A 27,756-nucleotide genomic window follows, 5' to 3' on the forward strand; every position below is an offset into this window, starting at 1 on the left:
CAATTCCTACCAGGAATTCATTGATTTCATTTTCTTTCATCAATTCTAGTGATTTCATCTTCTCCACATCCTCTCACCTGAAGTTCAGTTGTTCAGCTGTTTTCTCATGATTTTTTCAGATTCATTTTCATCATCATTGCTCAGTTGGAATCTAAAGTTTAAGGAAGTTGTAATCATCTCAGTCCTAGAACCGGAAGTAGTAATATAAATTACAGAATTTCCCTTTCCCCTCATGATAATGATCAGAATCATCACCTTACCTTTCACAGTTTGATTGATTGATTTGGTAATGAAAATTTTTTCTCCTTATAAGTTTTTTCTTGGTGAAATGAACTGAATCAATATCATGTATTTATGAGTTTCAACTAAATTATTGAAAACTTTTCTCCGTTGAAATTGAATTAAAACTTTTCACTTTTTGAATTTCTCTCATATGAATTATTTAATAACAATTTAGTTGATTGTCCTGAGATTTTGATAAACATTTCAACTTGATAACTTATTTGTTTCCCTTGTCATCTTAATATAATAGTTATCATGAAATTTCAATCAGAATTTGAAGAGAAAATCTTTTCAATTCTAAATCTCTTTTCATGAAACCATAAATTTAATGTTATCTTTCAATTCACTGATGGCTTATGTTATTATTACCCTGAAATTGTTGATTGATATTTCCACTATGATAATAGATTGGAAACTGATTGTAACATCTTTAATTTCCATTCAGTTTATTATCATTATTCTGGAATGAAAATATGATAAATTAGATTGCTGTTGAGATAAAAATATTCACAATTGGGAGATAACTATTGTTGATTTAGATTCTATTTCATAATTTCCGAATTCTCATCATTCTTGAAATAATTGATTCAATATCAGTTCAGGGAAACTCATTTTCCATGTTGAAAGTGAAAATTCTGAGGGTTTGGACCGATATTCAATCCATTGGAAGTTTATATCTCATGAAGAGTTTCAATTCCATGGATAGATGGTGTTACCATGATGGTGAATTCAATGTTACCATGAATCGAGAATTCACATTCATGTGCAGTAGAATGTGACATCTAGTGTTGTAAAAAGAGAACTTTTTTCTTTTGATGTTCGATTTGTATTTTTCGAACAAAAAGTTGATTTTTTTTCTTTTTTTTCTTTCACTTCAGTGCTCGAAGTGTCCAAGGTTCGGAAGAATTTGCTGGCCAGCCTGAAAAACGTAATTTCGATGAAATTGATCGTCAAGCATTCGCCGGATTTGCTGGGAAGCGAAACTTTGACGAGATTGACCGACAAGCGTTCACTGGGTTCACAGGGAAGCGAAATTTTGACGAAATCGACAGGTCAGGATTAACTGGTTTCCGTGGTCGTCGAAACTTTGATGAGATCGATCGTAGTAGTTTCTCCGGTTTTGGAAGTGGAAAACGAACTGGACAATATTACATTCGACAATTAACCCCATCGGGTTACTATTTGTATCCTGTTGGACTAACAACAAATCTACACAAAGATGATAAGAAAAATTTCGACGAAATTGATCGGCAAGCGTTCACTGGTTTCCGGGGTAGAAGAAATTTCGATGAGATCGATTCTTCCGGTTTCACAGGATTTTATAAACGTAATTTCGATGAGATTGATAATTCAGGTTTCACCGGTTTTGTGGGTAAAAGAAATTTCGATGAAATCGACAGATCGGCATTCAATGGATTCGCAAAAAGACCCGTGGTACCATCTAATCAGGCCAAATCTGTTAAAGAATCGAAAGCATGAGGATTATTATAAAAATTTCTCGATTCTAAAAGCAAAACAATAACGAGAAGAGATCAACTGAACTCTATTTACTTTCTCATATTTTATCTTCTCATTATTAATCCATGTTTATCATCCATCATCCGTTGCATGTTCTGGTGATTGTTGACCTCAAATCGAAAAGAAAGAATCAAAAAAGTTCCGCCATTTTGCTTTCTTTACCTTTCTCTCGCTCTTTCCTCTCATCTTTCTCTTTCTCTCTTATTCCTTAGGCCGATTCTGAACTCTCGGAATCGAAAACAGTGTATATTGAGACCCGAAATGTTTAATTCAATCAAATTAAATCGTTGATTTTTAGTTTACCAGTTATGAGTGCGAAAAGTGATAAGTTGATAAACGAATAGAACAAAAAAGTTACGAATTACTTTTGCCATTTGATAAAATTATCGGAAAATTGAATAATATTTATTTAAACTTTTCTCTCTTCGGCAGTGATAAGAATTTTCTTTTTTTTACAAAGGAACTCGATAAATTGTAACAATTAATGCTCTTCTATGCGTTTCCAGTCCCATGAATTTCGTGAAAATGATCGTAAAAGTTTGCGATTTTTCATCGACGATTTAAAGCTTCCTGATCACGATTTCGTCTGTTGTGATTATCAGAACGATTTATTTCCGGGTTCGAGTGGATTGCACAAGTTTCCTGTAGATTATCATTACAATAAAATTTGAGAGAAACAAATGGATTAGAACTTTTTTCTTTGTACATTCGAGAAAATCGAAAAATCTAATCTTTAACTCACCTTGGACAGCGAATCACCTATGAAAATATTACTTGGGTTAATAATAGGCGATGGAGTTCGAGGTGAATTGTTCTTTAGTGTCTCCTTGTAGAAATAGTTTCCTCGATAATTTCGAAAAGAGGATTGACTTCGAAATGAAGAATAGCTTCGAAAGGATGTTCCAGATGATGAGCTCGGTCTTCTAGATACTAAAGAAAAGAAAATAGACCAAAAAAGCTTAGATTCTCAAACCGATAAAATTTTCTAATAGATAAAAAGAAAATAACATAAACACAAACAAATCGATGTGCGAGGGTTAAGTTTGCAGTTTCATGTTTGAAGTGTTTAATCAGATCGACTACTCACTAAAATTGGTAGGTACTGCTAACATTGAGTAGCTCGGTCTCCGTGATGTTGGAAGGTATTCATTGCTGATGGATCTAAGGCTTGATGGTCTTGACATGGACGCAAGTAGCTCTAAACCTCCAAGCTTAACGGGCGTCGGGGAAAGAGCCCTATCATCCCTTGACGGTAGAGCGCTTTCATTATGTGATCTTATAGAGATAGAGAAAGAAATCAAAGGAAATCCAATTAATATAAACTCGAAAAAGAGGTGCAAGAAAGGTCAGAACTATCCGAGTGATGGAGCAAAGTCTAGGTGAAATTGTAACCTCGAACTTGGTGCTAAGTGTATAAACACATATAAGGAGCAAAACAGTGACATGAAAAGACAAACATACTTCCCGATCATCCGATAACCAATACAAACCACTCCGGTACAAAGGATAATAGCAATTACGATAGCTATGAATGGCACGATATTAGAATAACCAACAAGATTATAGTACATTGATAGTCCTAAATAATGAAAATCGAAAATTGAATAAAGAAATCAAAATGATTAGAAAATTTTCCATTTTTGTAGTTCGAATCAAATCGATAATCAAACGTTAACTTACCTGCAGTACATTTGGTGTCCCCATTTTACTTATGACCGGATAAAAGCCATAATCACATCGACAGCGATTCTCAGGTGAACAAATTGCGTGCATATCTCGATATTGACATGAGACGTTATCATCACATTTATCACCTAATTTTAAGGCTTCGATTGATATAAAAATAATAAAGAAAAAGTTTTAAAATTCTAGACAAAATTCTGATAATATCTTTGAATTGGATTAGTGAGTAATTACCCTTTATGCAAATCCTGTTATCAAGATTAACTGGATACTCGGGAAGGCACTCGCATCTATGGCTTGTGGTGTTACAGTAAATATGAAATAATATTGCATTACATTGTTTGTTACAGGGTTCACCAAGATAATATCCCATTCCTTTTGTTATCATGAAATTAGATGAAAAGAAACATTGATTAGGAATAACATTGAACATGCAAGTGGAATAATTGACAATTTGAGAGTTCGAAGTGGTGAAAATGATTCGAAACTCTATCAACTTCAGCTTACCCGTACCTCTACCAAAGGCTCTGCCAACATTTTCGAATTCTAGATTTGATAAAGAAAAAAAAGATACTCATGAATTAATAATTCAACATAGAACATGAGAGAATCTAATCTCATGGAAATTTAGATGAATTCGATAAATTTTCATTCCTTTTCATGGGAAAATTTTCTCCATGGACTTTAAATCTCTTAGATTTCCAATAAATGTTATAATAATTTTCGATTCTTTTTCAATAATTAAACTCGATAAATTGTTCATTCTAATACTTAGATTGTTCTATTTTTCGGTGAAAACTGTGTAGAACTTTTTTTCTCATTCATTTTGCAACAAGTTCTTACGTATTAACACCTCAACTTGAGTATTATTTTCATTGGAAATGATAGATTAGAATCTCCTTGAGACAGGAAACTTATTCAAGTGAATTCATTGTTCTTCCAGCAACCTCATTCAACCAAAAGGAATAAAAGTTCATGGTGACAACACCATAGATCTGAGGAATAGGAAGACAAGCTTGTGACAGGCGTCATGAAGAAGATACAAGAAACAAGTAAATCGCAAGTTGAGTTGGACAAGAAAAAGTTTTGAGATTGAGAAATCAACATGAGCTTAAGAAAAGAGAAACAAAAAAAGTTTCATCAAGTTTTCTCGATAATAAAATATTACAAGAAACTAAAGATTAGGATAAAGATGATGATGCAGATAAAAGGATGAAAAATGATGATTAAGATGATGAAACATCAAGATCAATTTGTAACGGGACTAGTGGAGCTTTTGAAATCTTCTAGGGACCATTGGAATTGGTTAAAAGGGTTTGATAAAATAATGGAGAAGATAAAGAAGACAAATGATCCAGATAAAGATGATAATGATGATCAAGATGATAGCGATTAGAGCCTTTGATTAGAGAGTATGAGTAGGTTAAGAAGGAAAAATTTTCCAGTCAAATGAAAAGCGAAACAAACACAAAAATCTAACTCGATTCATCATCTTTTCATCATCATCAGCATGATCGTTACAATATTATACATCCAATGAAAATGATGAGGATGAAGTTTATGTTTACTTTGGGAATGATGATGAAATAAGATGAAGATGATGACGATAAACCCGAATACTCATGGGTAAACATGGTTACTTTTATGTAGCATCCTCATCATCTTAGTCAGCAGAAAAATTTTCACGTTCATCCAAAAACAATATTATGACGATAATGATGATGATGATGAAGAGAGAAAAAAAAGTTTCCTTCTCTTTAAGAATAGAACTTTTTTTTTCTTCTTTCTCGATTTTATCGATTTTGTGACTTTGTTTCTTTTCAAATTTCTCCTTTTCTTTTCAATCGTTGTTTCTGTAATAATTTTCATTCCAACAATTGTGTCGATTAACAATTCTACAAGCAATTAACTTTAATTGTTTCAATCATGGTTACGATCAAAAGTTATTATAACTTTTCCCTTTCCCAGTAAATGTTAATAACTAATCAATAAGTTGATAAGATTAATCAGATTGATTCAATTGTTGGAACAATTAATTTTCTAATACAATTCTGAATAGATGAAGATAGAATGAACTTTTTCAATCTCATTCTTTGGGTATTTACTTGATTCTCAGCCTAATTATTTGTCCTAAGCAATTAGTGGTTTCAACATTCAATAAGTATCACAATCATTGTCATCGTACTCGTAAAGGAGGATCAAGATGAAGATGATGATTAGTATTATCTTCATAGTCAGGATTAAGTATCATTTGAGAAAATTTATCATCTGGAAATGAGAGATTGCTTAATATCAAATTAGAAGGAACAAAAAAAGGATCAGGAAGATGAAGATAATCTTACAAATTCTGATTCTAGATTAGACCCTGAGTTTGTCTCTCTCTCTCTCTCTTATTATTTATCAGAATCATTGAGAAATCAGTTAATTAAATTGACTCTTGTTAAGAGAGAAACTCAATTTAACATTGAACAAACTTCTGAGCACCAAAATGACGATAAGGATGAAGATGAAAACTGAGAGAGAGAGAGAGAAAGTGATTATTAATAATGATGATAATAAATATAAAGCATCCTAATAATATTGATAAATAAATTGGTTCAATGATAAACCAATCAAAAGTATAAACCGTTATTTGTACAAATAGTTATTGTAATCTAATAACCTCCGATTATCCCGATAATGATAATGGTGACCTGACATTATTTTTACCCTATTCTTTGGCTGTAATATATTAGATAAACATTTTCCAATTGGTCAATACTGACCATGAAAAGGAACATGATGATAAAAAAAACTTTGCTCGAAAATTTCAACTTTCTTTGCCTCTCTTGAGATAAATGGACTTTTCTAATTGTCTCTTGACCATTATCAGAATTGACCATTCCTCTTAGCAAGTCAAACTATAATCGTTACTTATTTATATATATATATATTACTTTATGTTTCTTGATGCTTGAAAAAAATAGAGATGACCAGAGGAATGTGTTGGTCATTATTATTATAAAGCTATCCAATAATGACCTAAAACTTTAGTGTGATGACAAATGGTCAAGCATAATAGTAGCAAACTACTGGTCATCTCGAGATAAATATAATATAAATTGAGTTGAAATTAACTTTTGATTATAAGGATATTGACCTGATTGTCAATAATGATAAATCTCAAATGAGAAATTGTTTCTCTTCCTATCAATGTCCATCTTTCCTTTGGTCATTTCCTTCAACATTGACCTAAAAAAGTAGATACAAAGCAATGAGTGGACATGTAAGATGTATGATAACAATAGCCAAAAAAGTCATTAGCCAACATACATGATGGTCAGTTTATCATTTTGACCATCAAATTGGATAAAACTGAGGAAAAGTGAAGAGCAACAAAAAAAATCACCAATCCTAAAGGTGAATTGCAAGCAAGCAATCAATTAATTACTACTAACAATAGTCAACAAGTAATATATTAATATGTACAAGTTAATTACCAATGAAAAGCACAATTGAAAATCATATTTAATCCTGAAGGCAGATTCATGATAATCTGATGAAATGCTGATTAAAATGAGATGATCAATGAAATTGTTCAATCATGTACATTTGAATAATCAAAACTCACAAAGGTTTATAAGAGTCTCCCTTTCAATGACCATACAAGTAGGTAACCATGATAACGGTCATTTCATCATGATTACAGGGTGAATCTCAATTGATTCAGTAAAATGATTGATAAAGAAAACAGGTAACTCTTGCTAAAAGATGAGATATCATTTGAAGTGATGAAAAAGTCACAAGGAAAATATGTCAATTTATATAAATAAAAGTTTCACAATATTTACAATTCTCTGTAGTAAACTTTGTGTCCCATTCTTGAAAGATACTGATCATTGTCACCTTCATCTTGAAAGGTAAAGCCAATAAGTTGAATAATAATAATAATAATCAGATAATAGCAAGTGAGAGATAAAACTTAAGAACAGTAAAGATGAATGAGAGAAAAGAGAGAAAGAAAAAGTTCTGAAATGATTGATGAATTTAGGATTAGATTTTCATTCTAGTGTAACAACAGAGTGTAAACTTTGATGAAATAGAAACATGAGGATGATAAGATAATAATAATAATATTCCTCAAGGAACGACAATAGTAACAATCTACGACAGGTAAGCTCATCAAAGTATCACAAACATGACAGATTCAAAGTTTCAGCTCAAAAAAAAGACTCCAGGTAATGGTTATCAAAAGATTAACCCAAAAAATAACCCAAAACTTTTTTCTTCATCTTCAGGTAAACATTTTCTGGTCATAAACTTTTGTTTACATTGAGAAAACAATGAACAACTCATCTAACTTACAAGTTCATGGTGAATCTGAACATAAGAGATAGAGAGAGAGAGAGATTCTTATTAATAATTGAACCTTTGTTCTGATTTTCTCATTAGGATGAAAGGATTAGTTGTATATCATCACCGTATCACTAATTACATGATAATCGTAATTAATTGGGGAGCAAATAATTATAGTTAAAACAAAAAGAAGAGGATAAAAGTTGTTATCATGTAAATGTTAATTAGATTCCGATGATAATATTGAAGGGAAAACATTATAATTGTTATCATGTTACTTTTTATTCATAATCAATGATTAATTTGAAATTCTTGTATAAGCCCAAGTTACATGGTGATCAATAAGATTCCTGAGACAAAACAAAATTATTGATTGTTTACCATGACAATGTAATCATTATAATCAATTGTTGGTTAATATCTTCATTCAGACAATAATAATATGAATTCATGGAGATAAACAATGAGACCATTAATGGAATAGCAAGAGAAGGCAAAAAAAAAGAGAAATGAATAAATTAATTATATTCTGAAAGTGATGAGGAAATGATGATGATGATGAAGATGGAAGGTTGGAATGTGAATGAATATAAAGATGATAAATGGGTGAGGAAGAAAGGATGTCGAGTCATGATAGAAGTTCTTAGCACTGAGAAGATGATAATCTGAACTTTTTTTCCTTTTATTTTCTTGTTTTCTCTCGTTTTTTTTGCTTCTTCTTTTTCTTCATCATTTTCCATCTTCATCTTTTCCTTTTGTCATTCTCTCACTGATATTGACATGAACATCTTTACCTTGGCTTCTCAGTTAATGTTTGTTTTTATGTATTAATTTAATTCCATTGAATCGTCAAGTTAGTTAGTTAGTAGAAGAAAGAAAAATATTCCACAAGAATACCTTCCAATTCTGAGCTTTGGAACGATCATCTCAGTCAACATGATTGTTTCGAACACAAATTTTATTCTCTTTCTCTCTCATGAACCACCTCATCGATCCAATTAACTCAATTCCTTATAAATAGCAACTGATTTGCGCATTTTCATTGGTAACTTTCACTATCTCTGAATATCTCATGAGTATTCAAGTTTTTGTTTATTTCCTTTCTTTTCCTTATTTTCATACCTCTCAATGACCATGAATAGACTCATTCATTCAATAGGATTCTTATAAAAATAGAAACTTGAAATATCATTTGTGATAATAATCATTATAATTAATTTAATTATCAGTTATTTACCCGCAAGATAATTCAACTCGTATACACCTCAGATATAATTTAAGAGATGATCATGTTGATTATTGTGACAAATTGTGACAAACTATCATGATGATCATATATATTAACCTGAAAAGAAAGTACAAAAACCAAGACAAATGGAAACGATTTCATTTGTCTAATCAATTTCAATGTCATTTAACTTACTTACCTACTCTCGATATATCACCAGGAAAATGATCTACTTTTCTCAGTGAATCTTAATCAAACAATGAATTTATTTCCTTATCACCTTTGTCTCTCTAATCAATCACCGTCACCACCATCATCTCCTTCATGAACCCTGCCTGAGGCCATGTTAACATTTTCATCGGTTTCACCTTTCTAATTCAATTTTCTGATCACATTGAGAACCATTTTCAGTTAACTTATAATAAGATAACATGATTAACAGTCAATCAGTTGAATTAACTGATATGATAATAGTGAAATTATATTATAATCATTGTGTGAGTCAAGATAAATTGTAAGATGAAATTGAATAAACATTTTAACATAGTTAGTATATTCTGTTCATCTAAATCAAATATTTATCTTCCAACATGATTAGTTATCTGTTTATCTTAATCAATCAACTTTAACCATGAAAATATACCAATAGAATTCATTATCATTATCATGATAGTAATGAAAAGAAAGAGTGAGAATCGGAAATTCATTGAGAATCAAGCATCAGATTGAAGATGAGAACGAAAACGAAAACGAAAACTTCGAAAAATTTTTCGTTCTTCAATGAGGAAAATTTTGAGCTTTCGAACTTATCATTATCATTATTGTTCGAATCGTCACATTAATTATTTTCTAACTCTTTTGATAATTTCCTTCTCTAAAACCAATGAGACTCAATCATGATCTTCACTTCAAATATCTGATGAGCATTTATCTCTCAATCATTCAGAATTTACTGATCATTATAATCAAAGTGTTGGAATCTTAAATTGTTCAATATTATCTCTGTTTGTATTAATCTTACCAATTAGTTGAGAATCGTGATTCCGTGAGTAGCAATTGTATCTCTTGATTATAAGAATCATGATTAAAGCTTCTGAAATGTTCAAAGGTTTCAAATGTAAACATGATAATGTAACTTGTCATGAAAAAGATCACGATATCATTTCCCAAGATAGTCTGTGAGAATTACAGAATTACATTAATACATATAATTAGCACTAATTGTAAAGGTTATCAAGAACTGAGAATAGTTTCAATCAACAAAAGGTAAAAGTTTTCTATTGAAATTCCACTTGTTTAATTAGATTAATTATTATGTTCTAATTAATCATCGAAAGTGAAATATCAAGAATACTTTTCATTAATTGACATCCTATTGGGAAAATTTTTAATTTTCGTCTCGATTATTGATTGTTTTTTTATCAATTGTTTCTAATGGTCAATTGATTGAACTGTTCAAACTTCGAAACAAAAATGAAAAGTTTACTCATGGAAAAAGAAGATGAAAGTTGATGGGTGAAGAGGGAAACCAGAATTGAGACTCATTCACAATAATGATGATGATAATGACTATTATGATGGAGAAAAGGTGAAGACTCTTGATATTGATTCATTTTTATTCAATGATTGAGTAAGAAAAGAAACGATGATGATGATGAGAGAGAGAAATTATTTCTGAACTTCTCTTATCGAAAGCACTTCTCCATCGATTTTGAGAATAAATCGATAAATCTCTCATTCGGACGGAAGTACTCACTTTATTTCCTCATCATTTTCATCTATTCTCTCAACTCTCATTTATTCCTTTTCTTCTTTTTCACCATGATTATCCTGAAGAAAGAGAAAAGCCAAGATTATTATTACAAGACTGGGAATAAGATTGAATCGAGCAAAAAACTCCAACATCCATTAGTTGGAGAGGAATTGATATTAAAGGTAAACGATTTGCTGACAAAACAAATGAACCTCATAGAGAGTTGAAACAGGACAACAAGCAAATTGAAGGTGAAGCAAGAGGTAAGAGGTGTTGATGATGATGTTGAGAGAGAAACAGAGGTAAAAACGAATAAAAATTATTCTTTTTTTTTCAATAGGTGTGATTTAATTTCCTCTGAGTGTTCATCTCTTTTGGTTAATATTTACCTTTTCATCAGAGATTCATTTCAAGTATCATATTAATTATCAGATGAATTTACTTTACTCTCAGTGTGACAATTATCTTGCTCTCTCATCTCTTGGTAACTTATCTACTAGGATCAAATGACATTCTGTTAATATCCTCTTTCTACCTTGTGAGAATTCATTAGGCATACAAAAAAAAGGAATAAGGTTCAGATAAAACAAAAAACTAAAATAATGTTCTCTCTTTTTGTCACCCGATGGTAAATGATACGAAAACTTGACTTTTCGGTACAGCTTCAATGCAAATAGTTCAATTTGTCCTCAAATGTGATTGTATCATGGACGTTTTGTACCTTTCGATATAAACCTTACATTAAGAGTTAAACCTCCACAATTAACCAAAACAGAGACCTCGCTGAGAATCTAAGGAAAATAATTTCATACTCGAAGTAATAAAGAAATTCAGTCTCACATAATTAGCGCCAAAAAAGGAAGGAGTTAAGGATTATCCCATATTCCTTAACTCCCCTTTTCAAGGTTAGGCTCGGTACAGATTAGGAGAACAGTTTTTAATCCTCAATAAAGAGTAAATTACTCTTATGAGAGGGGGATTGATCCCAGGACCTTCTTCAAGAAGGTGGTAGGTGCAAACGTCTTACCGTTTGCGCCACATTAGCTAATCATAAATATTTGGAAATGAACTTTGTATTTATATAACCTATTAGTCATTATAGTCGGTATCATATATTTAACTATGTTGACTAAAGTTCACATTTAGTTGGTACAATGGACAAGGAAAACTATTAATCTTTTACATGTAATTATCCATCAATCTTATGATCGATTAATCCTTAAACCATTAAATTTAACCCAAATTATTTTTATTAATATTTAAAAAAAACTAAAATTTCATTGAAATAAAATATTGAATATGTTATAAGTATATAAAAGTTTAAGGTACTAAGTTTTTTTTATGTATTAACATGGAGTTTTTTTCTCTGCTGATAAATATTAGATTTATATATATTTATTATATTTAATATTTGCTTGTGCATTCATAATCAATATCAACACATGAAAATGAATCAAAAATACATTTATTTATCTGATATATAAATGTTATCATGAAGAGGAAGATATAATTTATAACTGGAAGTCATTTTTTTCTGTTGCTGTCAAAGATACTGACTTTGTGTTTATATAAATGTGTATGTCATGAGATGTGATGATATTATTATCAGAATTTTCTGATTCAAGAGTATGTTTGAATCTGAATGGATGGACTATAATTTTCACTCATTTGGTATTCTGAATAGTTTCTCTTTCTCTATCTCGCTTTCTCTTTCTATTTTTGATGTTAGTCAGATTACTTCAAGAGCTAGAAAGGTTTCACCCTGGAGAAGACTTAAACTTTTGACTTCTCTATGGTGTTTGTATGTGGTGGTAATAATATGAATAAATTTAGATGAAGATGATATGGTGAAGATGAGGCATACCTTATACACACATGTATTAATATATAAGGTTTAAGAGTAAAAGATTAAGTTTGACAGAGAAAACTCAGTATCATGAAGATGTAATAGTAATGAAAAAGGACATGAAAAAAGACATTTATCATGAACAAGAAGAGAGAAGAGAACAAAAAAATGAGCGGCTCGAAATTCACTAGAAAACAGAATACATGTAAGAGAGAGAGAGAGAGAGAGATGATGATGAAAAAAGAAATGAAACTCGATAAAAGAAGAAATAATTCTTTTAGAATAATTCTTTCACTTGTACATAAGAATCGAAATAAAGAACAAGTTGAAGAAACAAGTTCGAAAGCCATTATATTGATGTTCGTATACGAACCGCTATCATATTTCATCTCAACTCTTTTACTTTGAATCGATATAATTTGCTACGAATCAAGAAAATTAATCTCAACAATAAAGCCACAAAATTCATGATACAGTTTAATTCAATATCCTTTTATTATTATTATTTAAAAATCGTCAGAAACGACGATTGAGCTTATATGTTTACAGAATGAATAAGAAAAGTTTCCAAAATTTTTGGTAATCATTCAATTTTCATGGTAAATTATTCACCTTTCCTGTTACTTATTATTATACTTTTCTTTCCCAGGCAACACCATGTATCATTTTGTTAACATCGACAAATTATTATTACATATTTGCTATTCAACTGAGCTTAATGTTACTGAATCTTTTTTATTATTCTGGTCGGTTTGATGGATCAATCTGAATAACTTTTCAGTTGTAATACTATCTCATATTGGTAATGATTAATTTGATACCATGAGTGTTAAGGGATAAAGTTCATGTTCAAAGGTATTTCAATTGCATGGGTGAAGGAAAAGGTTTGAGGTGAAATGATGAAAAAAAAAACAAATGAATTATCATGAAGCAGTGAGTTCCTTTTCCGGTCTCAGAATTTGCAATTATTCATTTTTTTCAATGGAGTATTTTTTTGTAACTCATTAGCCTCAGGCAATTTTTGAGCTGAATAATCATCAGGAAAGATAATTTCATTTGAAATTATTACTTTTTTTTTCATTGGTGATAATGATTTCCTGTTGAACTTTAATTTTTCATTTCATGACTCGCATCAAATACTAATAATCATTCATTTCAATTTCTGGTGAATTTTGCGCAAAACTCAGGAAATGAATGAATAAATAATCATCATCGTATTTTAATTGTAACCGTTTTTTCAACCTCTCAGCAATTTAGCGATTTTAATTATCATGATAATGATGATGTAAACCAAGTTGATTAAATTCTGGAAAAGTTTCACCCTGGAATCAAATCAAACAGGAGTAGATAAAAAATCTCAAGCTGAACTTTGATTGATTACGATCGAGTTGAAGCTTAGAGAATGAAGGAAATTATTCCAATACAATTCGAGAGCAAGAGAGAGAGAGAGAGAGGTGAAGGAAGATGGAACAGAATCAATCGAAAATGAGAAAGAAGAAAAATTCTGAATCAAAGATTAATCGATTGGAAAGAAAAGTTGGGAAAAATGTTCGTCAATGTTTAATTTTGCTCTAACGAAACGAGAAAACAAAAAGTTCAAATAATTAGCTTGATTGGAGTCGTTATTAATAGAAGATAGTTCATGGTGAACAATAAGAAATAATAATGAGATTCAAGAATATTGAAGATGAAGATAATTCATGGGGAAGAGGAAAAAGATAAGAGTTTGAAGGATAAATAGAGATCAAGGGAAGAAGATGATTATAATCACAATTCATGGGAAGAGATTGGAAAGTTAATAATGGAGATTATAAGATGTTGATAATTTATGGATCTACTAAGAGGATGAGGATGAGGAGGAGAAACTCAATCATCAAGTTAATATCTCAATCTAAGATAATCTGAACCACTTTAGGGCATATTGACATGGCGATTGGAGGAGGTGGTGGAGGCGTTTGAGATTCCAAATGAGGATGAGATGAAATTGAATAGGAGTTTAATTCGTCTTTACATTCAATCAACCAAACGATTCTCTTGACATTTTCTTATGCATATGTATTATACTCTTACTCTCTCACTATCGTGAATACATTTCCATGTAATATATTCAATGTTATCTATTCTCTTTCTTGCTTTTTGCTTCTTCCATTCAGAATATTCTTGAACATGATAATAGTTTAAGATAACCATTAATCAAGACGAAATAAGTTCGTAATACTAATTGATGTTGAAGCGAATAGAGAATATTTTTGCTCCATTTTCAGCATCTTCTCCTTTTCTTTTGATCTTTCACATTTCTGAGATGATGGAAGAAAAAAAGAAGCAAAAGAAAATGGTCAAAAAAGACAATGTATTCTTATCATGATGAGAATGATGATGATGATGATGATGATGATGATGTATTAGGAAGAGAAAGATTTAGGAATGGTGGGTAAAAGTATCATGGTGGGGTGGAGAGAGAGAGAGATAAATGACAAAGGAGCAAGATCATTATCATTAGAATTTAATTTCCATGGTGCTGAGAAATATTCATTGAATGAACTTTTTTCAATTCTATTGAATATGATAGAGAAAAGTTCGAGTTAAATTTCCCTAGTAATTAAATCATTTTCATCGCCATTAGTATTAATGATTGTTAAAGTTTCATCATCAGATTCAGAAGGAGGTGGTGGTGGTGGAGGAAAGGGAGGAGTGGGAAGTTGGAATGGGAATGTTTCACTGAGAAAACGATGATAAATCAAGACAATTGAATCGAGGGTGGATTGGGTGTGTTAGATGCCGAGTATATGACTGAGAATGATAAGTGGGAGTGGGAAACTTAAAGGAAGAGTTTTTTTCAGGATAAAATGTATTCGATGAATGAAATTACTAAATCATTTGAATCATGTTGTTGATTCTGTTAAACCAGAATTCTGGTTTTGGTGAACAGCAGAAAAGAACAAAAGAACTTTTTTTCTTCTTTTCTCTTTTGCTTCATGTCAATTCAATTTCAATTCTTTTTCAATTTATATTCGCTTTTATCATGGATCCAGTTTCATGGAGGCCAGAAAGAAAAAAACATAAAGAGAGAGAGAGAGAGAGAGATGAAATCAATGTAAATCGAGAATGAGAAAAAAAAGTTTCTCTTTTACAGATTTGAATGAATAGTAATGTTCATTCAACATCATGATCATGATGGTGACAAGAGTAGGAAGATGTTAACAGTGTTCAGGATGTTCCTGGCAAAAAATACATATCATCATTATCATCATCATGAGAATCATCATGTTTTATATATGAAACTCAATGGTCCAATTGCCAGAACTATTTTTCCAAATGTTCAATCATGTTGGTTTGGCCTCATGGTTATGAGAATGATAAAATTAACATGATTAATATTATAAATTTATCATCATCACGGTTCATTGTAATTTTCATAAGTTGATTGTGTAAACCAGAAAATTAGTAAAAGTAAACATTTCAATTGAATGTTCATTATTCAGCTCAAAGTTATCATGGAAAATTTTTCACCTTTCAAATGAATGAGAATCATAATAATCATAATCATCTTCATAACTTTGATGAGATTTCAAATTGACAAAAGGAGATAAACTTCAACATGAACATCATGAACATGGTGATGATGATGAGATTCAAATGATATCCTGCATACACAATTCTGAGGATCAGAGAGAGAAAAGAAAATGGGAATCTCAATGTCAATTCAGTTCCAAATGAAACTAGAATTATTATCACATCATGAGTGAGATTATTTAATGTTCATGATAATGAACAGAGTAAATGGAAATGTTGAGATTGAATTCGAGGGAACAAAAAAAATCGGCGAATCATTTTACTATTATTATAACTTTTTCTTTCACTCCAAAGGCAAAAAGTTTGCTTTGGAAAAGCTGAATCATTATCATGCTTTCATGGAAGGATAGAAAATATTGAAATGATTATTCATTAAAGAAACGGTTCTACTTATGAAGAATAAGCTGATCAATTGTTGTTAGTATTTGCATAAGTAATAATAAGTCTATGGAAAAAGTTGCAATTCTTTTCAATATGCTCTTGAATTTGCAATTGGATTCATGGTGTTTTCAGGGAGTTTGAATAGAGAGAGAGAGAAAAAAGAGAAAATCATTTTTTTCATCTTCCTTTTTCCATCTCCGGTTCCTTATTATCCATGGAAACCATTCAGTGATTTTCAGGATAAGTTGAGATTGTTTTTTCTTTCACTTCAATTCTCAAACCTTTTGAATGTAATAATAATGATTCGAGTTATGATCATGAAGTTACCATGATGATTATGATGATAATGGTGAGAAAAAGTTTCTTTTTTCATCTTTTCTAAACTGTTGATGATCATCATGATGTGGGTTCAATATCATGGGAATTTCAGTGAACCGTAATAAAGATTATTTGAAATGATAAGAAAAGGACAAAGATTGAGAGAAATGAACAATTTTCAATTTAAGAACTTTTTTCATCTCTTTTAATAATATTTTCCTTCTTATATTTACTGATCATCGTCATAATCATCATGATTCGAGAGAGAAAGAGAGAGAGAGAGAGAGAGAGAATTCCGGATGATGTTTTGATAAACTGAACATTAAGCGAAAATTATCAAAGTTCTGACAAGAAAAGTTCAATAACGATAATAATACAAGAAGGAATTGCACCAGAAACCATCATGATGGTGGGCGATTGATGGTAAGGGTTTCACAGAGTTCACCATGGAAATAATGTTCAAAAGTTCAACATTGAAATTGAATCATAAAGATGAACAGAAAGAAAAATGGTTGAAAAGAGTAGAAGAAAAAAATCAACTCGAAATGATACTTTATCGAAGTTATCGAAATAAAAAAATTCTCAAATCTTCTGGGATTGATTTTATACTTTTTTTTATCTCTCTGTAACTTTGACTCTATTTTTCGTTGTCTTTTCATCTTCTCGCTTTTTCTAGTTTCATCCCAAATCTTTTACCATGAAATTTTATCATGATAATATTGGGAATTAGATTTATGCAGAAGATATCATTTCCGGTTTTTAATATTTTTCCATCAAAATTTTCAACGGAATATTTTTATACGAAACTTTGATTGATGTCCAGTTCATTTTGGAAAAGTTTATTCATGAAACATGAGTTCCAATGACATGAAATTTTATTCATTCATCTCCAGTTGAACTCAACTCTCTAGTCTTTTGTATCAGAATTTCATTCACTTGATAAAAGGAAGAGGAAAAAAATAGAAAGCGGGAAAATGTCATTCGTTTGAAAAGTTGAAATATCGACTTTAAATTAGTGTGTTAATATTAAGAAATGATTGAAACATGATGAAAATCAGTTTATGAACAACAATCATCTCAACTTGTTCTGTGTAATAATATTATTTTTGGAACTTGCATCAAGCAGGTGAAATTTATTCAGAACTTTTTCAGTTTCGAGTTTTTGTTTTTTCGTTATTCATATTATTATTATTATTCCATGAGAATAGTAATACTCGTAACTCAATTCTTTCTATTCGAGTGATATAACAGACAGTCACATGAATATACTTCATGTCTCAACTTAGATTAGGAATGAGATGTCACTGGATTTACAGTTTTCTAAAATTGTGATATTCCAATGATATTATTTGGTGAAAAAGAAAAGAAAAATGTAATTTACAATTTAAGAAATAAAAGTTCGTAAATAGTTCAACTGTCGAATGAGAATATTTCAGAAGAAAAAAAATTTCTACTCAAGGAACTAAATCTACGAATTTGAATAACTCGAGATATCGAGACGAAAGAAGAAAGGAAGTTGAATTAACTTTTAGAACTTTAATCGAGAAGTGAAGAGAAAAAAGTTCTGAGATTTTTTTTTCTTCTCTCATTCTTTCATGTGATTGAGTTTAGGTTCATTTTTCGTCTGATTAACTTACGATTTCCTTTGTTAATAAAATTGAACTTTTCAAAAGTTTTCGTTAACTTTGAGAACATGGAAAATGTTTCATCATTATAATGATCAGTAAATGATTAACTTCATCTTCTTCAAAGAAGATGACTTCATTTTTTCATCATTAGATCAATCTTTTAGCATGATGAATGACTGAAAAGGTTCATATTCATCTTCATTGTTACTCAAAGTGATGAGGTGATTGAAATTCACTCCAATGGACATTGTCCAGCTCTGTCTTTGTCTCTTTCTTATTATTAGCATTTCCTCTGCTGAGAAATGTGCCCTCATCTCAATCATAGTGAATTTTATTAGCATCATTATTATTTACTCTGTCAGGGTAGAGAAAAACTGACCAATAGTCAAAAAGAAACTGAAAATAAAATGATTGACTTAAAAATAGTAGAAAAAAAAACTCTCAACTTTCCGGAAAAACAGTCGTTTCAAATTACAGAATTGAATAAATTCAAATGATTTACAATTAACTATCAGGGAAAAAAGAAGCTCATGAAATAAATTGAATCCAATAAAATGAATTCCACGAAATTGGAACTCATGTTATCTGATATTTTCCAGGCAAATCTAATTTATATTAGATATTTAGTTATCCTCCTCATTGGAATGAAAAATTTTCTACTGAAAAAAAAATTCTATTAACAGGTTAACCATGGTAACCATCATGATGAATATTATGATACACATGGTGGCGGAAAAAAAGTTGCAAACTTATTAATCATATTTTCCCTCCTTCCCTGTAAGTAGTAAATATTATTACTTAAGATGAGAATAAGTTTAAGTAGTTGCAAAGAAAAGTTATCCTCATATTATTATTAATATCTAATGAAGATAATAAGTATATTCAGAAGTGTATTCAGTGGGAATATTTTCCTCATCATCTTTATCTCTCCATCATCATCACCAACACCACTCAATCTATGAATCAATGAATATAATATTTATGTTATATAATAGATAAAGTTAATTTTTTCTTCTTCTTTTTTTTTGCTAAGTACATTCAGTTAAGCATCCTCATCATCATCAGATTCAGAGTATAATATTAATCAGGGTAACATTATATACACAGGGAAATCAATGAATTGAATCTATCAGAATCCATTGAATCGTGTGTTAAACCATCACCTGATCCTTCATGTGAATGATAAATGAAATACAATGTTGATTGATGTTAAGACCAATGGACCATAGTTAAAATGTTGACCGACCATAATAATAGTAATAATAATGATAATATATGAGGAAAACAGAGGAAACAACGGATTCATGATGAATCAGGGTGATGATGATGATGATGATGAAAGAGAGAAAGAGAAGATGAAAAAAAGAAAGAGTAAATCAACATGATGATAATGTTCATGATGAGAAATCTAACAGTTTTTGCTGAATACACAAGAATTATACTCAGAATTTTGTTTGTTTTTTCCAATAGACTATGACTTGAATACAGAAAAACAAGTCAAACTGACCATTGATCAGAAGATGAAATAATTGAGATTTTTTTTATTCCAATGAAAAAAATATCAGGTAATCATTGTCATCATAATCACCAACGGTTCTCATGAGTATCATGATTGTGGTGATTGATAATGAATCTAAAAGTACAAAGAAAAGATTCTGAGGCAAGTTTTTTTCCTCATCTTTTGATTGACCAGTAAGAGAGATGACCAGTAGCATGATCAACAAGATGATATCGATAATATCACAGAAAGAGAGATATATATTAATACAATATCTATCGTGATAAGTAATAGATAATGTGGATAAATGATTGATAGGAGTTGAGTTTCCGTTTGGAAAATCATTCAACTGTTCATGATTTACTTTCATCGTCATGTAGAAAACTAAATTAAAACGTAAGAAAAAAAAACGATAAATTTTCATGAATGAATTTCAAAAGTATCAATTATCTTCTTCAGGGTGATGACCAACAGAATTAGCTGGACGATGAAATTACTTGTAAGTATTTGAATATCAGAAGGATGAAGCAGAAAACGTCGAAAGCAAGAAAGGAACAACTGGAAAATATCATCACAAATGATAAATCCACCCACATGAAGGCAGAAAACAGCAAATAACAGAAATCAGAACATCATGAAATGTTTGAGTATCAATAACAATAATCATCTGAGACTCAGAATTCACTTTATTCAATATTATAATCTAACGGGACAATAAGAACAAGAAAAATTGAGAGATAACAAAAAAGTTACAATGGGAAAAAATAACATTAACATGATGACATTTACATAGTTCCCAATTGGATTGAAAGGAGAAAAAAATGAAGAAAAATAAATGATGTCAACAGTTAAACAATCATCATTATCGTTATCATGATAATCTGATAATATATATGAAAAAGAGTGGATTTTCATGAGAAATTGTGTAACAATAATCATTCAGTAATCTACATCGTGTTGATTATGATAAACTAATGATGATAAAAAGAAAAGTTAACAGCAAGAGTTTTCATTTAATCTTCTTGCTTCTTGGTGATTATTTTATCATTGTAACAAATAGTGAAAACTACCAGGCTGAGTGAGTGAGTGAGTGAGTGAGTGAGAGAGAGAGAGAGAGAGAAATGATGAAACTATCACCATGATTGTTGAGAATATAAAATTATCTCTCTGAATTAGAAAACTGAATTTCTTTCCAAACATTAACCGATCAATCATGTTACTTAATTTTTAAGAATATAATCAAATGGTAATTGTTTTGATTCTAATCAGCTTGATGTAAAATTCAAATCATCATGATGATTACGAAGATGATGAAATAAATTAACGATTAAACTTGAGTTTCCTTTTCATCACTAATATACTATAATAGTAATATTTTTCTCATTATCGTTTATAAGTTTTGATAATCAAGGTAGTCACGTTTTCATTATCTTCATCATCATCATCATCATCAATTGGATGACAATTAGTTTTTTTTTATCATCCTCATCCTCTTTTCCTCGGTAAAAGGATGAACCAATATTATTTATCGTCAAGTTAATGATATAAGTTTTTAATCAATCTTTTCATGTTAACTGTGTTTCCAGTATCTCTGATTGGGAATCCATGTAACTCTTGTTACCTTTTGATTTCTAATCATTTCAAGGAACTAAATTGTTACAATCATTATGAGAAAAGGATCATGATACAAATAATAATAGTTGCTAATGGTCAATCCAACTGACCATCTATCTTATTGTTTTTATTTGCTATATCAAATTGGAGCAACAATAATTGAGCTTCAAAAGTGTTAGAATTGAAAACTTTCATTGTTAACCAATTGATTTTGATTTGCTTCAAAACTAACGACATTAAATTGTTATCGTTAATTTTTTATGTCTTTTAATCAATATTGTTACTTATTCCAAATGATTAACACCAATTTCATTTAATTGTTCATCTATTACAATCAAATGGCTGATTGATCAAATTGTTTATCTGATTTAACAGCTAATTTAATTACATTTACAAGTTTAATTTGGTTAATTTGATTAAGTTTATTGTTTGTTGTTTTATTCAAATTGTTTGCTGTTGATTAATTGGTTTTAACTTTTAATTAGCTAATTTGGTTTTAGACTTTTGTTGTTTTTATTTTAATTCATCAATTGGAATTGAAAAAATCAATTCAATCAACAATTACCAAGAATTCAAGTCTTGATCATGAATTTAACTTTTCTATTATCATGTAAGCTGATGGATTCTCAATCATTTCAACAATTTTCCTTGTTGATTATGAATTATTATTATTCATTTGTCTTAGAAATTAATAAATCAATGAGGTAACAACATTTACTACTGGAAAAGTATTTCAAGTTAATGGGGAAACGGAAATGAAACATAAAAAATCAATTAACATGAATGTTGTTCAGTTGAGGATGATTATGATTCATTGTCAACAGAACTTTTATCTCAAATCTTTTACTATATCTTCAATCATGAAATCTGATTCTGTTGAATTCAAAGAGTGACAGAAAGATGAAGTTAGAGAGAGAGAGAGAGAGAGAGAGAGAGAGAGAGAGAGAGAGAGAGAGAGAGAGAGAGATGCAAAAAAGTTCTGGATTCGGAATGTAACACAAATATAATTGAATGTCAGAAATTCAGTCTTCATGGAACATGAATTAATTGCTATTACATGTCATTAGATTTCATAATATTACATGGGAGAAATTCATCCATGATTATTATTCGGGTTTAGATCCAATGTCAGAAACAGTTGAGGTTCAATGAAAATTCATTTTTATTCAGGTAAAAGAGGAAAAAGAAAGCGATAGAATATTGAAATTGAATTCTCATGATATTGGAAAAATTTTCTTGAATATTGGATTCTCATGATAATCAAGATCATCATCAACCTATTAATTCAATAACAATAATAATAAAAGTCACTCCCATAGATTGATAGTTGTAATAATAAACTACATAATCAATGGTAACAATTTCCATTCATGATTATCATGAATGAAAATATGTTTCAAGATGAAGATGATTATAGTTAGATGATAAGTGTAAATAAGGCTAATCAGCTAAATTGTCCCGATCGATAATAAATCTATTATTTTGATCGATAAAACAACAACAACAATCAACATTTATTAACAACTTTTCATGGCAATCACATGATAATCTCAGCACAAATAACAACAATTGGAAACGATAACGATAACCAATAAATAATAATAAGTATCATCAGTAATCAATTGTATCAATAATGTAATCAACTTGAGAGAGAGAGAGAGAGTAAAGATTTAACCATGAAACTGATATTCAAACCCTATCAATACAATTCCGTATATATATTAATCATGATTTACAATTTTTCACCGAAAAGAGGAAGAAAAAAATTCACCATGGAATCAGTTGAGTTTCCAGGATTAATGAGAAACAAAGTAAAGAAAAAAAAAGATTAATAGAAACTTTTTTTAATCCTTTCAAGGATATTTAAACTCATCTTTCCTAATCCTAATCTCCATGAATAATATTAATCTCATCAATTATCATCTCATATTATCTTAGTGACGGTCAGCACATTTCATTATTTATCCATAGTTTTTCATGACAACTTACGATTAATAATCGGATACTCAGAACTTTTGAGATTTTTTTTCATTACATAACGATAAGAAAAAGATAATGAGAGTGAGAGAGAAACTTTTCCACCATCATCATCACCATGGAAAAGATGAGAACTCATTGTTTTCTTTTTTCATTCATGATCTGATTCTTTACATTATTTTCCATCTCCATCTTCATCTTCCTCTTTCTATTATCATTACCTCTTCCTTTTTTCTCTCATCTTTCTTTCTTCAGAACATTTCATCCTTCCTCTAAAGTTCAGTTCTATTTGTATTCCAATTTTTTCCTTCTTCTTCTATTCTGATTACTTAAACTACTCCATCATGAAAGGGAAGGATAAAAAGTAACTGTTAACTACAACGTAAAAGAAATCATGAAATTCATACATTTCATGATTCAAACTCAACTGAATCATGATGGCGTTGGATTCAATTGGATTTAAAAAGTTATATTTTAAATTCAACGAGAAAATATTATCTCCCATGGAATGACCTTAAATAGAATCAACTAATTGTTGAAACAATTAAATTTAAAGTATTATAATGTAATCAGTAGATTATTATTTTCCTTTATCCTGTTATTTTTATTAGTTGGTTGATAATCGTAATTATCGTAATAATAATGAATAACTATTCATGAATATGATTCTCATGGTGGTGATAAAGGTTAAATTCAATTTCATGGTAATCCAGGGAATTGGAAATATCAATAAACTCAAAGTCTCTAAATGAACTTTCAACTCTTGATATTATCAAGAATATAAAAAGTTATCATTAAAACTTTTGGGATTGTAAATCAATCTAAATGATATCAAGTTGGAAACAAAAGTTTCAATGAGATTTCAATTGATAATCAACCTGATTTCATGATAATGAATCAAATTTCATGATATAAATATTTTCTCATAATCCATCAATCATAATAAACTTTAAAATAGATATAAAATTCAAATCATTTTCATCAAGATATTATAGTGAACCTGGTGAAAGCTTCAAATGCAAATGGTCACCAAGAGTATCATGATTATCATTATTGAAATTTCATGATAATGAATATCATTCAACTGGAATGATATTGAAATGTAATTTTTTTCTCTTCTTCTTTTGATTAGACTTTCAAAAACACTGAAAATTCATTCAACTATTATTATTATTTTGATGATCACCCTGAGCAAGAAATTATCATCCTAAAGGCTGGTTATTGATTATTATCGTTGATTCTGTTGAATATTTACCCTGAAAGTTGAATCAACGTATTCTCATCATATTAATTATTATAATGAAACTTTGTTCCATTTTCCTATTCTCAGAATTCCCTGAATTCTTGGTAGATTTTCCCTCCTATTGTTTTCTCAGCATTCCCTGAGTGTAATCATCTTTTTCCTCATGTAATATTATCAAAAATCTCTGAGCAACATGACATGATGAATTATTATTAGTTTTATATCGATAATTATTTATCTTATTCTTTAAGAGAAAAGAATACAAAGATAATCTCATCTAAAATTAACAGAATTCTTCTGAACTTTCATGATAATATATTTAGAAACTTTTGTCGAAGAAAAAAAAACTCCAATAAAAAACAAAGTTTTCGCTCATAAAACGATATAAGATGATAAAGAATTTAAATTCTTCCCATGGAGTACACACTGAAATATAAGAATTTTCTGAGTTTCGAATATTTTTTCATTCTTTCATTTCGCTTTTCCACCATTGAACTTGATTCGAAATGTTAATAAAATAATTTCTTTTAGTTTTTTTTCTGTCCATAGCCTAAGGGTTGCTACATCTTATCTTTGGAAGATTTTTCTTCATCATTCATTTTTCTTGATGATGAAGACAAGATGATGATAATGGAAGATTAATAAGATTAGCCCAATGGGTGAATGATTGGAATAGGAAGTGGAAATCAGTAAGGAAAAAAATTCTCTCTCTTTTAAAAGAAAAGTAATAACTTTGAATAGTATTTCAGAATAGCAGATAAGTGATGATGACCAATGGGCAGACATTTTCTATTATCAGTTTTATACCAATTTCATGGGTGAATTTTCATCACCAAGAATAAGAATCGAATGTGACTGAGGAGAGAAAAAAAAGTTTTCCAGCTTAAGGCAACACTTTTATCTCAAAGAAGCTGAGAAGTTCAGTTGATCCAGAATTTGGAACATTTTTTTTTTCCTTCTTCTTTACTTCTCTTTTCTCTTTCTCTCTCTCTCTCTCTTTTCTTATTTCTGGCATTCCCCTGATTCCCATGGTAAAGGTTGATTCTCAACCTTATCATGGTAAATCGATAACAGTAAAAGTAAAATCAATGATTCCAAAGGTTCTAATGATAAGGTTAACAATAGAGGTTGTTGAGGTGGAGGTGATATTGTTGTTAATAAACTGACTGAATGAGTTGAATGAGTATTTGGAATGAAATTATTTTATCATTTAAAGGAAATTTAAGTTAATTGTTTGTCTCTGAGAAGAGGGAAAATTTTTCTCTCCAATTAATTAACTCAGTAAATATAACGGTAAATTTAGTCTTCACTTACCATCTCGTCGTACTCTTGATTGTTCACTGTCAATTTGATTGTTGGTGTTTACTTTGTCATTTGATGGTTCCAAGGGGGTGGAAAGTTGTGATGATGACAATAAAGATGATGATGATGATGATGAGGATGAGGATAAAACTGATGATAATGATGAGATTGAATCATTTGAATCAACGGTGACAATTACATTGGACAATAATGAGCCACTTTGAATGCACAATAATAATAAATTGTACAATAAAAACATGATTCAATTTGATTTACAATTAGATTTATATGTTTTCTTATTATAAAAGGAAAAGGTTAACAATTAACTAATTATTATTAAACTATTTGTTTTGGTCTTGGTAGTGTTTTTTTTTTACTTGATTGTTGTTGTTGTTTATTTAAACTTAATTGGATTAAGAAAGTTAATCTTCTTAATGTTTAATGATAATGGTGGATGATGAAAATGATAATAATAACAATCAGTTAATCCTCATGATTATGTAATTGAGCGGAATGAAAAAACAATTAAAACGTTTCAACGCACAAAAAATGGTTTTGTTTTTGATGTTGATGATTAAGTTGATTACGAATTGAGGTTTTGTTGTTAATCACTTGATAATCATAATTTGATTGTTATTTACTTTTGAATCAACTAATTAAATCCCTTGTCAAGTTGATTGTAATCGTTAAGATAATGATAATGATGATATTGGTTAATTGTTGACAAGAAACACATGATGTTTATTGAATTTGAACAATTTAAAAATGAAACTAAATCACTGATTAGTTGATTGGGTAGACCATTTTTTTTGCTTCTCCTGTTGATTAATAAATTGATTTGAAATTTACTATGATGGATAAGCTTTTAATCACCGATTAAGAGAGAAAGAGAAAGAGAAAGAGAAAGAGAGAGAGAGAGAGAGATGAAAAATTATTGAAAGATGATGAAGATGAGGATGACAATTTTGTTTTGTTTCTTTTTTTCGTATTGTGTTAAATTTTTGTGATGAACAACAAGAGGATTAAGATTAACAATTTCGACAATTAACTCGATTCACTTTGATTCATTTCGTATCTTCATCTTCCATTTTTATCTTCATTCTCTTTCTTTTTCTCTCTCTCTTCCGTCAACAAACTAATATCATTCTTCAAATGTAACTTATCCTCATCCTCGAAAGGTTCATCTTTACAGTTATGTTTCATGTTCCTTTCAGTTTTCACTCATTTCATCCTCATCCTCATCCTTATCTTCATCTCTCTCTCTCTTTCTCTCTCTTTCTCTCTCTCTTTCTCTTCATCCTATGACCTCATTCTCTATAAACCATGATGATAAAAGATGCAATTCTGTTGATTCGACTCATTTCCGATTCAATCGAACAGAAAATTTCCTTTTTATTTCTTTTCTCACTTATCCTTAGATAATTCACTAAACTTTCTCTGAGTAATTCATTTGCTAATTCAATTAAATTTCAATCGTTAACCAAATGGTAAAAATAAAAAGATTAATTGATCAAAATTAATTTTCTGTCCATTTTAAATTTACCGCTTTTCTTTAAAATTCTGTTGACTATCAAACT

The 27,756-nt window shown here is 29.8% G+C and overlaps 2 protein-coding genes across 2 annotated transcripts in view; one reads left to right on the top strand and one right to left on the bottom strand.

Moving 5' to 3' along the window:
* Positions 1 to 2,186, top strand: part of LOC128390895 (uncharacterized) — a 12,724-nt gene extending 10,538 nt beyond the window's left edge. The window contains exon 4 of the mRNA XM_053350669.1: positions 1,161 to 2,186. Coding sequence (XP_053206644.1) covers positions 1,161 to 1,761 — 601 coding nt within the window. The 3' untranslated portion in view covers positions 1,762 to 2,186. The remainder of the gene's footprint in view (positions 1 to 1,160) is intronic.
* On the bottom strand, positions 2,184 to 27,404 carry LOC128390894 (uncharacterized). The gene is given in 9 exon segments (XM_053350667.1): positions 2,184 to 2,442; positions 2,543 to 2,730; positions 2,888 to 3,075; positions 3,262 to 3,379; positions 3,481 to 3,504; positions 3,507 to 3,626; positions 3,718 to 3,858; positions 3,991 to 4,029; positions 26,192 to 27,404. Coding segments are annotated over 9 exon segments (1,158 nt in total). The 5' UTR covers positions 26,439 to 27,404; the 3' UTR covers positions 2,184 to 2,349.
* Positions 27,405 to 27,756: the final 352 nt, after the last annotated feature.

This window comes from Panonychus citri, unplaced genomic scaffold (assembly GCF_014898815.1).
Source record: "Panonychus citri isolate SS breed McGregor unplaced genomic scaffold, ASM1489881v1 Contig00130, whole genome shotgun sequence".
Classification (NCBI taxonomy): domain Eukaryota; kingdom Metazoa; phylum Arthropoda; class Arachnida; order Trombidiformes; family Tetranychidae; genus Panonychus; species Panonychus citri.